The sequence below is a fragment of the Pleurodeles waltl genome, chromosome 2_1 (genome assembly GCF_031143425.1).
Source record: "Pleurodeles waltl isolate 20211129_DDA chromosome 2_1, aPleWal1.hap1.20221129, whole genome shotgun sequence".
Lineage (NCBI taxonomy): Eukaryota > Metazoa > Chordata > Amphibia > Caudata > Salamandridae > Pleurodeles > Pleurodeles waltl.
Genome location: NC_090438.1, coordinates 616,918,413 through 616,932,089, shown reverse-complemented (window position 1 = coordinate 616,932,089; position 13,677 = coordinate 616,918,413). Strand labels below are relative to the sequence as shown.

Sequence of the window (13,677 nt, the reverse complement as noted above, 5' to 3'; positions counted from 1 at the left end):
TCAGCGTCGCATGGATGGTGATGCAATAATCCTATGCATAAAAATGTTACTAAAAAAAAAACAGACATTTGACGTGAGCAGTTTCGGAGTGTCGCAGTTGTTGTAGAGTGCTCTATATTGGAGCTGCTCCCTACCTAAACTTGGACACTATCCAGATGAGTTACGTGCTTTCTTTCTTTTTTACATATATATATATATATATGTATATATATATATATATATATACACACACACACACACACGTCTATATATATATATATATATATATATATATATATATATATATATATAGGCTTTTGGAAATGTATTAAGTGCAAGCATGTTCAATTGGAAAAAAACATGACAGCATTCAAACTACATGATGGAAAAATAATGCAAATCAAGGAGAGGATAAGTTGCGAAACCTCATTTGTGGTCTATTTGCTTGAGAGCACATGTGTTAAAAAGGATGTGGGTAGCACTATGAATAAACTTAAACTCTGCATACTACAGCACCTTATAGCAATTAACAACAGGAACACAACATATTTCATGACGAAACACATTTGGGAACAACATGATGGTGATCGGACAGGAATAAAATACAATGGTATTCAATATATCAGTCCTAGTCCCAGATGAAGGGACAGAGAGCTTTGTCTACACAAAGCAGAATCAAAATGGATCATCCCAATGGGAACTGAGATTCCATGGGGCCTGAATGCAGATGCAGAACTACATGTGTGTTTATAAAAATGAAGTACCAAAGGGGTTTTCAAATTCAGATGAGTAGACATAGTGGTCCCTCAGAGAAGTGATGACATACATTAACACAATAAATCAGTGAATGGAAACATACAAGAGAGACAATTTGGGTTGGTAGTAGTGTGCATAAAATAATTTCATCATTGACATCCCCGACACAGGCGAATCTCCTCCCTCCTCAGAGACCTACACTGGCTCCCAGTCAAAAAGCGCATCACATACAAACTCCTGATCCACACCTTTAAGGTAATGCACAACATAGGACCAGCATAACTCAACCACTGCCTCACCTTCTATGTACCCAACAGACGTCTCCGTTCCTCCCAGCTCGCCCTTGCAGCTGTCCCCAAGTTCTGGAAAAGTACAGCGGGAGGAAGATCCTTCTCCTACTTAGCAGCCCGGACATGGAACACACTGCTGCTCAAGCTCAGGCAGACCGCATCTCTGAAGCAATTCAGAAAGGACCTCAAGGCCTGGCTCTTCGACTGAGCAGCACGCCTACATTCAGTACCTTGAGACCTTATGGGTGATTAGCTGCGCCTTACAAATCCATGATTGATTGATTGATTGAGATAATGACCATATAGTATAGGTTGTTGGGTAATTTACCAAAAAATCTAGGAAGACGCGTAAGCACCTTCAGCTACATATAGAGTTTGACTATTCAATCAGCCATAATGGCTTTGTAACAGTGCCATTATGACTGGAAAATGGTAAGAGGGACACAATTTGGTAGGAATGAGAAATATGGTAAATCAACTTTATTGAAGGGTGGACCTAAGAATTGTGGTCAAATAGCCAGTGTAAGAAAAATAGAGGGGAGGATTAGTAATGGAAAGGTTGTGTGGATAAGTATTGAGTGGCAATCAATAGTACTTTACTTGGGATACATAATAATGCTATTAAGTATTGATCATAATCAGGGTCGTGTGCATAGGTGATACTGAATTGCAAATAGTGGATCAGTAGTTTATTTGATAATACATAGCCACGTAGTGCACTCCTCTTCAAACAGAAAAACAAAGAGTAAATAATAGACTGTTGAACAGAATTTTCTGAAACTTCTTCACCTCTAATGGCAATAGAGAAGATGCAAGTTGGTGACTTTAGAACTAGAAGGTTAGCAATCCAGTGTATGACATATTTTAATAGGTGGTGGGTGGAACTCCACATGTTAAATACACTCTGGTACTATGTAACTCTATGGCCAGTTGAATGCTCCAGACTGGAAAGTATCGCCATGTTTCCTTTTTGCACCTCTCACTTTATGGATTGATTTGAAGAAGAAAATAAATGAAATCTTTTACTCTGGACTTGGTGGTGCTGCCATTATTTTCTGCGACTTGACCCACCGAAAGTACTGGGAGGTTGTCGTGGGGTAACTATATATATATACACGTCAACAATTCAACAACACAATAATTAATTGGATAGTTATAGTATAGATAGATATATAGTAGGTTGGGAAACTTGGAAATGGAATAAAAAGAACTATAAATTACCTGCTGGCCCGGCTTGAGTGGTGAAAGCGTTATTCCCTGGGTGTTGATCACCGGCAGGATCTGGTTCCCTATTACTGTGGCAATGATCTGACCCTGGGCATTGGTCAGTAACTGTGGAGTAATTGGCTGCACCTGAAGACCCTGAGCGCCCCCTCCTGCTTGGCTGGATGACACAGGGTTAGGCATTAACGGAATTGTCCCAATTATCTGCAAGAAACAAAAAATATATATTCTTCATGGAGACCTGCTTGCTCAACGAAACACATACGTTTGGCATGTTATCTGATAGTTTCAGCACATATAGAATTTGAGTTCTAAACAAACCAGAAGCATTCATTTCACAATACATTACTGTTTTTTTCTTACAAACAAACCTGGTGCCTTCAGACATTGTCAGCGTTTATGCCATTCACCATTAGAAACAGCAAAGTATTTCGTGTCTGATGGTTCAAGTTCCTCTGGGAAAAACTTAGAGTATAGACTAATCCGCCTGCTATATTACTGGCATTATTGACTACATCACTGACACACCAAGAGGCTTTACCTGAAACTGGATGAAATATACATTGTAGAGCTAGTGCCTTGCAACTACCTGTGCAAACACTCTTGTCAGATGATTGTTTTTCTTTTCTTTTTTCTTTCTTTTTTTTTTAATCAAAGAAGGACTTCTGGCCCTTTTTAGGGTTTGGAGGACAGGTTACATTGCCACAAATGTGGCTGAGTTTCCTGTTTGGCAAATTCCTCGTTTGGCCTCTCTATTTAAAGTCTGACGAGCCGTCATGTTTCTGCCGCCAACGGAAATCTTAGACTGAAGGCCACACAGACACCGGGCCATCAGTCTAAGCACTGCAGACCAGCCACCTATTCAGGGAAGACGTTCTGACGTACTTTTTTTCCTATTCAGGACTACAAAAGAAACCTTTGTCATCTCAAATAGGAGAACGCAGAACTGGGCCTACGTTTGTAAAACAAAAACTTTGCCTGTGGACACATTGATAAAGACACCCACAAAACAACTCTACAGTACCTTCAGCAGAGCTGCCGTGGTGACACCTCCCTGGAAAGCACCGGGATCTTTGCCATATAGGTAGATACCCCTAAATATGATGGGCTGTTGTCCACTAGGGTGGGGGAGTACATCCCTCCATTGCCCTGGAGGAATGGAGTTCAACCGTCTGAGCGTAAATAAGGCCTTAAATTCGTGTTGATGGTTGTGTGCCCGGGCCCACACATGAAGATTAAGATCCAGAGATGTTAACTTCTGATAGCATTCTAGATTGATCATTTGGTTCTTCATCAGAGTGTTTAGATCGCTTAGAACTTACCTTAGACAGCGGAGCACTTTTTTAGAGAGCCTGATTAGGAGTTAAGAAAACCTAAAATCTAAATAAATAGATTAACGCCATACCATAGAAGGTAGTCACTTATAAGTGAGGGTCGATCCGGATAGAAACAACATAAAGTTAGCTGGGTAAGCCTTTGACTCTCTTTAATGCATTTATTTATTTATTTTTGTATGAGGAAATATAGTAAACTACACAATAATAATCCTGTACATGCACATTCCCTACAGAGCATGGTAATGGCACCTAAAGTGTCCAAAATAAGAATAAACTCGCAATAGCAATTCACATCACAGGTTACTGCTCCCAACAGTATCCTTTGGGTACAATCAGTGTAATACCATTTATTATGCGAGGAACGTGTTGAAGTGCAAGCTGCACAGGCTGACTAAATCTACCTAATGAGTTCCGAATAAAGGGAACAAAGGAGTAAAAGAACATAATGGACCACATATAAACATAGGGCCCTATTTATGGATTTTGACACAAGACAGCGTTAGCGCAGTCTTGCGTCAAAATCCATTGCGCCTGCTAGCGCCATTCCATAGCGCCAGCTGGGTGCCATATTATTGGAATGGCGCACGGTGGCGCAAAGGACAGGCTAGTGTCTACAGAAAAGACGCTAGCCGAGGGGGGATCCAGGGAGGAGAAAAGGCATTAGTGGGCCAGGAATGATGCTAGGTTGGTTAGCGGCAATAAATATGCAGCAAACCAGCCTAGCGTCATTTCCTGACGCACTACCACCCAAACATGACCCCTGACTTAGTAAAGACAGGAGTCATGCCCACCACCCCAATGGTCAGCACAGGGGACCAGTGTCCCCTGGGCATGGCCATCATACTCAGTGCCAGGAAGGGGGCACCATGTAAGGGGCCTCCAATGGCACTGAAAAAAACATAAAAAATATATTTACCTCTACTTACCCAGGATGGGGTCCCCCATCCTATGGCATCCATCTGGTGTGGGTGTTCCTGGGGCTTAGAGTGGGCACCTGTGGGCCCATTCCATGGTGTTTAGCCATGGAAAAGGGTCCACAGGTCCCCTAACGCCTGGTCAGACCCAGGCGTTAAAAAATGCTGCTACGCAGGCTTAGCACCATTATTTGGGTCAGTATACGCTGTGCACGCCCTTTTTGCGCCAGAGTATAAATCAGGCGCTAGGGGGTATTTTGGATGGGAATGCCTACCTTGCATCTAATTAGCACAAGGTAGTTTGCTGCATCCACAATATAGCGCTAAGCCCTATATTTTGATGCTAGACAGGTCTAGCATCAAAATATAAATATGGAGTTCATTTTGCACCGTTTTACCATCAAAATAAATGATGCTAGAACAGCGCAAAGCAAGTATAAATATGCACCATAGTGTCATCAGAAAGTCAATGCAGATATCAAGACTATGTTAGTGCCCTTGGCCTCTCCTAAGTAGTTGGAATCTAGCACCTGTCATTCTTCCTGGATCACGTTCAGCATTCGCAGCAACCATGAGAAGGGTTGATATGTAAGCAGCTCACTTAGAGGCTAAGTAACACATTGAAATAAAATGAATAGCTTGGAACAATAATTATTAGCAATTTCGATCACAAATGTATAAAGTGAACCATTGCAGCTTCTTGTTTATGACTGGATCCTTTCACATAAATAATGTAATTCAAAGGTATGCTAATTATCATAAGCAGATGCAGCATTACAATCATGCAATGCATTGTTCTTAGAGTATAGTTCAGTTACAATAAGTCAATGGAATGAAAACCCTAGGCAAGAGTCTATTATCTAAGATGCCTGCATAAAAGTGTACCCGGTTGTGCGACATACCTTTGAACCAATTCACATTTTATCAACGTTTACATATGCAAAGTTCAAGGTGATCCGAGTTCCCGGTCCATTCCAGTGTAATCTAGAATGTTTCTCCACATCTTTTTTAAAATAAGCCTCTATTAACACCCTGTCCACACCCATGTATTGATTCCAAGCCTCGGGGAGTTATAATACAGTATATTTGACTAGGTGTATCGTGATACGGGCCGAGTTGACTTCGGAAACAATGCACTACTTAACGATTTTCTCATTTGCAAATCGATGATAACTTGTTTTCTATCTTTCTTGAAAGGAAGGGTTTGCTAGACCCTTTCTCTGGTATGTAATCAAGGGTCAGTATCCTTCTGTCTTTCCAAGTTATTGTGGGGCCATCAATAAGAATACCTATGTTATGCCATGAGGGAGGTGACTGATGAAGCCATGGACTCTATGCACTATTTTCCATGTTTTTCCAATTGCTTTGCTCGTGAAATTGAATAGATTAATTAAAAGAGGTTGGATTTTGTAAGAGGTGTGATGTTTAGAGAGTGCAGTTCTAAACCCACCTTTAAAAGTCTGCGTTTTAATCGTCTCCTAAAATCTGCTAATTGCGATCGTTGATGCACTTGATAATATGCTTCAATGTGGGGTTCTCACAATCCTCCAGAAGAGGTAGTACTATTTCAACATTCAAGGACAGATCTTCCTGCATTCAAACTCCTCTATATCAGCCATTATACTTCTCACAACAGGTCTGCGTGTCAAAAGCTGTATCAGACCGAAGATGTAATTAAGGCAAGGTGCCACAACCATCTTAATGGTCTGTACACGCCCCTCTGAATGCATATCTAATTGGGTCAACTTCACAAAGTCTTATTTCATGATTTTGAAGTGAGGGCTCAAATACCAGCCAACCATCCCTTCCAGTCCACTGTTTATAAGGATGCCCAAATACTTCAAACATTTGGGCAGCCAGTTCATGTGATGCCCATTGATACAGGCTCTAGTTGTGTGTAGTGAAAAGGGCAAAACCTCACTCTTACCCAGTTCACGTTTTACTCAGAGACTGTGGCAACTGAATGTAACAATGAAAATATTGATAGGAGAGATTTCTCAGGATTGGACAGGGTCAGGAAGATAACTATTCGAAAAATGTTATTTGTCCTTAGAGTGTACTATTTTCTGGACTGGTGTTAAGATATGCAGTACTCCTGTTAAATGTTAAAGGACCAATAAAAAGGTCAGGGTTGAAAGGAAACACCCTTAGCATGTTCCTGTGTTAATAGCTAGGGGCTGTGACAAATAGCCACCACAGATGATTTGTGTTCTTGGAGTGTTGTACAAGCATTTTACTTTTGCTATAAAGTTCTCTCCCGAACCTGCCCCCTCCAGGTATAGAATAGGTTGCCCCACTCGGAGCTGCCAAATACTTTTTCTCCAACTAATGAGACTGCTAACACTCCATCCCGTCAGTCTTTGTATTTCTTAATAGATGAGACAACAGTCTCATGTGACCCTGGGACGATCTACCTGGGACGAATGTCATGCAGGAGTCATGAATGAGTGATGTAATCACTTTAGGTAATCTCACCACCAAAACCTTTACCAGTATCTTCATGTCAAGAAAAGACACATCTGTGCAATCACGATACATGTTTATCTAGAACTGAGGTGCATAACGTAAAAGCCTAATTTTGTGAGTTTCATTTAACAAGTGTAATGCAAAATCCCTGAAATTATGTGAATTATGCCAGTGTGATTTACATTTCACCTAGGCCTAATTGTAACTCTCACAGGAAGCCATCTTCCACTGGAGGCCTCCATGTGGTAAGCACTTTATAGCCTCATCTATCTCTTCTATGGATGTCTTTCCTTCAAGGAGTTTCCTCCCTTCCTGAGACCGGGTTGGGAGTTTTACCCTACCTAGACACACTTTCTCAGCTGCAGGGGTATTGCTATAGAACTTCACAACAGTTTCTGAGATATGGGTTTGATTATCACTTTCCCTTTGGATTTGCAGATGCCAGAGTTCACCATTGGCGAATCTCTTTGCCTCAACTGAAAAGGAAGAAGCTTCCTTGCTTTATACCCCCTGTTTATAATGTCTTTGCCTAGGTTTTATCAATGATTTCTCAGCTTGGGGTGTGCATTTAAATTTCCTTGCCTCACATTTTTGATCCAGTAAATGGGATGGTTTTCTATTGAATTATTGCATTGTATTCTGAGATGAGTGGCCACGCAGCCATGGCCAAGAGGGTTGCTTGTCTCTGAGAGGGCTATCCTTATGGTCACTGCTGTGTCTTGCATCAGATACCTTCTGGTGGTCGCTTTCCTTCTCCCAAAGCATTTGGGCAGAGAAAACTGATCCCTCATTTTCCTCTTTGTAAATCCAAATGCGAATTTTCAGATTTGTTTTTCCTGTCAAATGATTTATATCTGGAGATGGGAAGCATCCAATACTTCGTAGGCGGTTTTGTGAGACTTAATACTAATTCTAGCAGAACAAGGCTTGTGAGTCTCCTCTCTAGAATTGTGGTATGAACTGCCTCTCTTTAAGGGGAACCTCGCAATAGAAAATCAATACGTGTGGCTATGTTGTGCGCTGGTGAGAAGAAGTAAAATCTCAGAAGGATGAAGTATGCACTAGATGTCTGTCAGTTCATAGAGTGTCAATAAATCTTGAAGCAGCACTCTGCCTCACTGTATCTGTCAGCGGGCCCTGTTCCAGTTATGATAGATTTGATGGTTATGTTCCAATCCCCAACCCCTTTATCATATGTGTACTAATAAACACTGTAAGGAGCCTGCATAATTTAAGAATGAAGAAGTGTCTTTAAATGCTGGGTACATAAGCCCTACCTAAAAAAAGGTGCAGCGTAATGTTTTAATTTTAAGAAAAGCATATTTGCCCTCTGGGTCAGCACACTATTTAAGCTCCCTGTGGGGCAGAGAGTGCCTGAATAAGATTGTCGCCCCACGTTTTCTGGGGGACTGTGATGTGCCTGACGCGCCTCTTAGTAAGGAAGGATAGTAACTGCTACTAATGACAGGGGTGGAGTTCTGAGTAGTTAGGGCCATCTCTTCCAATATCTTGTGATTAGTCAAGTCTCATGGTTTGCCCTGCTATTGATCTAACATCTATTGAAATCAGGCAAAGAGCTGGGGTGTGGTTGTCTAGTGAAATATTAAAAGAAAGATAAAAAAGATGGGGAGAGATGGGAAAGGAGTGGGAAGAGAGAAACTTATAATATGGAGCCCCAGGGGAAAGGTGAATCTAAACAGCAGCAATATACCTGTTAAACAATAGTTTACCTCAATAAGCACATAGAACACTAATAATGTCCTGTTAAAGGACGGCTATTCTTGATCATCTCACCTCCTGGGTTATTACGGGTCTCTACACATAGGAGTTTACACTACATTACATGTGGGCCTAATCAGGTGAGTCCCTTCCAATTCCAACACACCATTAAAATCCATGACAAGCATCCTGAGGCCTAAATGCAAGTGGACTTCGAATTCAGTCATCTTACTATGATGTTGCAAAGGGTATTTCTTAATCAGCGAAAGATCTCTTATCAAGGCTAAATGTTTAAAGACATATAGGGGGTCATTGCCAGTCTGCTGAAATTCTGACAGGGAGGTTGCAGCCACTTAGGCTACCTCCCTGCCAGCCCCATTAAGAGTTTCCCACTATGCTGGTGGACAGAAATCTCAATTTCTGCCCGCCGGCCTAGTGGGAAACAGACTACAACATTGTCACCGGCTCGTAATCGAACCAGAGGCAATTCTGTACCCCACATGGTGCACCAGCACCCTCCCAAGATTTACTGTCTGCTTTGCAGACAGTGAACATTGTGATGGTGCTGATCAGGGGGCCCTGCACTGATTATGCCAAGTGCATTGCAGGGGCCCCCTGTGGCACCCTGCACCTGTTCTTCACCAGCCTTTACATGGCGGTGTTATCACCATGAAAAGGCTGTCAGAGAACAAGGTTCTAATCCACAGAGCAGCGCTGCTTGCAGCGCTGCCCTGGCATATTAGGATCTCCGCCACCTCCAGATCTCTGGGAACCAAGATCCTGGCAGAGCTGGCACTTCTCTGGTAGTCTGACTCCCAGGGTTTTAATGTGGCAGTTGGACCGCTGCATTGGCTGCGGTACAGACCGCACCACAAGTGTGGCAGTCTATAGACAGCCAGCCTTGTAATGACCCCCATATTGTTGTAGAGCTCCAACTATTTACAATGTAAATAGTGATTTTTGAACCTAACAACTACATCACTGCAAGAAACAATTACCAATGTATGTAAAACTAAGAGCTCCCCTCCCCCCTGCCCTTTATTTTTAGTGGATATTATTCAGCCATTGTTATTCATTGAAGGGTGATGGTCCCGGATCAACTTGTCCAATGTCCCCAATGTCCGCACCGGAAGACTTTGGCAGTGAGCAGGACTTTTCTCTGCCTCTTTCTAAAGTGTCTACAGTCTTGTGGAGTCCTTCTTTGTCTGAGTGCCTTCTTTTTCACCTATTGGCAGCACTGTCTTCAGGCTTCTGGAATTGTACATTTGCAGGGCAATATTATTGATCTTTTTGTCTTGTTTGTTCCATGTGAGTGTTCATAATGAAAGCCTCATTGTTGACAGAAATTCCATCAGGTCCTCTGGTTTGTGGAACTCAGTTATTTTCAATCAGTAAACACTAACATAATAGATAGTCAAGCTTCTATCTTCCACAAGTGTGGTCGGACACCAGGAAAATATGTGTATAGTCATATCCTCGAATGAGAAAGGACCATTCTTTTTTCATTACTTGCAAAATCGATCTTGTATTTTGGTGGTGGAGTAGGCACCTTATGCTTGGATGGGTAGCCTTTGTTGGGGCAGCATTACATGTAGTGATTCTTATGTTCTCTCTGCAATTCAAAACATTCAAGAAAGAGAATTTCCAGGAGCTGAGGTATCACGTCTACCAGAAAGCGAAATAGGTCCCATTTCTTCATGTTTTTGAGGACATCATATATTTGGATGGTATCCTATCTCGACTGGTTTTTCAAATGGGTGACCTTGCAATATAAGTACAATAATTAATTTTTATCCCAAGTCCAGGCTGTTGCCTGTTCTATCTTCCACAGCTTTTATTCTTTAATCTTTTCTTTGTAGGTGAGCGTTGAAAGAAGATGCATACTCCCTGACTGTATTAATCTCTGAGGACGTCTCAGTGATGCTAGAGTCCATGTAGCTCATTGTGATTCTGAGAGCTGAAATTGTCTTTAGGATGGTGTCTAAAGTTGGGTCTGGCATGGTCATCAATGTGTTGCTGGTCAATTTCTTACCAGCTGCAAATGTTTCAGAAAACAATAACTGGTGTTTGCATTTTGAAGATGACATCTGGCCTCTTATGCAGTTTTTGGATGTGTTTCTATAAGTCAGACTCTTTGGGAGCCACCCTATCATTTCCACTCGCACTATGTTACAGAGAGCGGAAGAAATTCAACCAACTCCCTCCAGTGCTGGGGCGGGCCGTCCATTAGGGCGGAGGGGCCACGCCCCCCCACCTTTTGCCCCTCATGAAGAGTGCCGGTCAGGCCGAGCAAAGGTCAGCCTGACAGACACTCTTCATGTTCAGATCAGGCAGCCAGGAGTGAGACATGCACAATTTGCGCAGACTCCTGGCTGCCTGAGCTGAACTTTGCTGGGCTGAGGAGGTCACAGCTTCTCTGGGCATGACCTCCTCAGCTCAGCAAAGGTGCCTTAGGGAACTTCCCCTTGGTGACGAGGGGAAGCGTCACCGATTGACTTCGACCTGGGTGCTTCAGGTTTTAAACCCTGAAGTGCCCAGGGCGAGTGTCAGTCAGTAACACCTCGTCACATAGTGGGGAGGGGTCAGAAGTCCCTCTGACCCCATCCCACTTTGTGACGAAGATGGGACTGCTCCCTTCCCTCTCTGGCTGACGGTCAGCCAGAGAGGGAAGGCAGCAGTCCCAACCCTCCTGGGACCTCAGAGCTGAAGGTAAGTGTGTGTGTGTTTTTTAAATGAATGTTTGGTGCGTGGGTGTATGTTTGAATGTTGATGAGTGTTGTGAATGGATTTGCGTGTGTGAATGAATGAGTGTGAGTGTGCTTCCTGCCCGCCCACCTCCCTCCTAGAATTACCAGCCACCACTGCTCCAGTGGGCGTATAAGAGAATGTGTGCACTGTCTGCTTCAGCAACCTACTCTTGTCAGTGTCCATTCAATTTGTTCTAATCAGTGGGGCACAGTCAGTCACCTCCAGAAAATCAGTCACTTCAGTTCATGCTCCCCTCCTTGTACAACCAATATTATCGAAACTGTAAGGTTTTCCGGAGGTCTGTTTGACTTTTTGCAGTCACCAGGAGACAAAATAAAAGTGTCTAAAAATAAACGCTATCCGCAGTTGTTGTAGTTACAAGAACACAGAAGAAATGATGTAATTTTGGCTCTGTTGTGGGTGTAAACACTATTGAAAGGCCTTGCTTCCATTAACATTGCCCCCGTTCTCCTCTTTAGCTTTGAGGTCTGTTGTCCACCCACCTCTTGTGACTTTTGTGACTTTTGGGTGGCCTGGTGGCCTTAAAGTATTTTTGTGTTGATCTGCTTCGTCCCAGATGACAATCTTCTTCTAGGGCAAATACCCAAGCTGTGGCCCATATTGCTCCCATCAGCACTGTAAGTTGTCTCCCTTTGAGGCCCTTACCCCATTGATACATGCTTCTTGTCCTCGACCCACCCTCGTCTGATCCTGTGCTCTCTGCTTAGAGGCCCCTGTTCTACAAATAACCTTTGTATGGTCTTCCTTCTGCTACTTCCGGAATCTGCAGCCTCTCTCTTCTTCTAGACTTGTTGCTTTGGTTATGCTGTAATGGGAGCTATCGCTGGTTAAAAAGGCCTTTCACCACTGCAGGTTCCTGTATGTTTCATGGAAGAGGTGTCGGGCCAATTTCCCTTATTCGTGGAGTTCACAATGTTTCCACAATGTCTCGCCCATTTACAGATTTGTCGCCTTGTTCTGAATCACTTCCTCTAGCATGCTGAAAACAAACTCTGTGATTCCGTTTAGACAGTATTCCAGACTTTGGTAGGCGGAACAATTTCACTAGACGGCCATCTTTAGCACAGCCAAGTTTTGCCTCCTCCAGCTTTTAACTCTAGTATGTTTGCAAGAGTAGTTGTAGAGCTGGAACCTTGAGAGAGGGCAATAGAGTGCCCAAAAAGTCATGAGTTTTCAAGAGGTGATGTGGTGCAGAGAAAAACTATTCTCATTACCCGGTGCTGCGTGGCTAACAATTACCAACATTAAGTATTGCATACTTACATACTGCAACATCATTTAATGGATGATCCCTTTAAGACATGGTTCAGGATCATTTACAATGGTGTAGGCTGTTCGTGGATGAGGTTTGTAATGCATGGAGATTTGCCACATGGGTTCATAATACACATGGGCTTAATCGCATTTTCATCATCACCCGAAAGGGACTATATTTTTTTATAATTATGTGAATTTCATCAAACATAATAGTACAAGTACAAATTTCGCCTCCAACTACGCCCACCACCAATGCTTTGTGGGTGAATTGTAAAGGTGTCTCTTAATACAGCTAAGGTCAACCATCAGCTGAATATCCTTCTCCGTTGTTGGAGGGAAAGCTTATAGCATGTACAGACCAATTTCTTCAGACTGACTATAACAGATAACTATGAAGGTGAAATATTCCCTAACAAAAATCAAAGTTTTAACCTAACATGAAATGCCATATGATTTTCAGTGACTCCAAAGAGAAAGAAAGCATTCCATAGAGGCAAAGCCCAGGATGAAAAATGCCCACCCAATATGTCATATGCAGGAGTTAATCTGAGTGGAACACAGATACTGAGAAGGAGTGTAGTTTTTAGTTTACCAGCCACAAATAGAAAACTTTTGACGAGCTAATGCATAACCCTTTGAGCAGGACCCATTGATCAATCAAAAATGAAGGTTATGGAAGGTCACTTTCCACCCAACTATTCTCACAACTGCTGAATAGGAAACTTTCCAAAATATCCAGAAAGGAAGCAACTCACATTTTGGGCTGTGTGTGCAAGTCTGTTTCATTCATGCCATTATTTAGTCTGACACAATTTAACGTACCATACCTTACAAGCGTCATATGCCTGCACCATGTCAAAGACGTACATTTAGGAGGAAAGATTAATGGGTTGGAAAGCAATAACTAATTCATTCGCACAGAAAGGGGTGTAATCTCAGAGACAGGCAGGGATAACCACCAGTGAA

General features: G+C 42.6%; 1 protein-coding gene across 1 annotated transcript in view; it reads right to left on the bottom strand.

Moving 5' to 3' along the window:
* POU6F2 (POU class 6 homeobox 2) overlaps window positions 1-13,677 on the bottom strand; it is a 1,003,473-nt gene that overhangs the window by 81,696 nt on the left and 908,100 nt on the right. Inside the window, exon 8 of the mRNA XM_069215810.1 lies at window positions 2,247-2,453. Within this exon, the coding sequence (XP_069071911.1) occupies window positions 2,247-2,453 (207 nt within the window). The remainder of the gene's footprint in view (window positions 1-2,246; window positions 2,454-13,677) is intronic.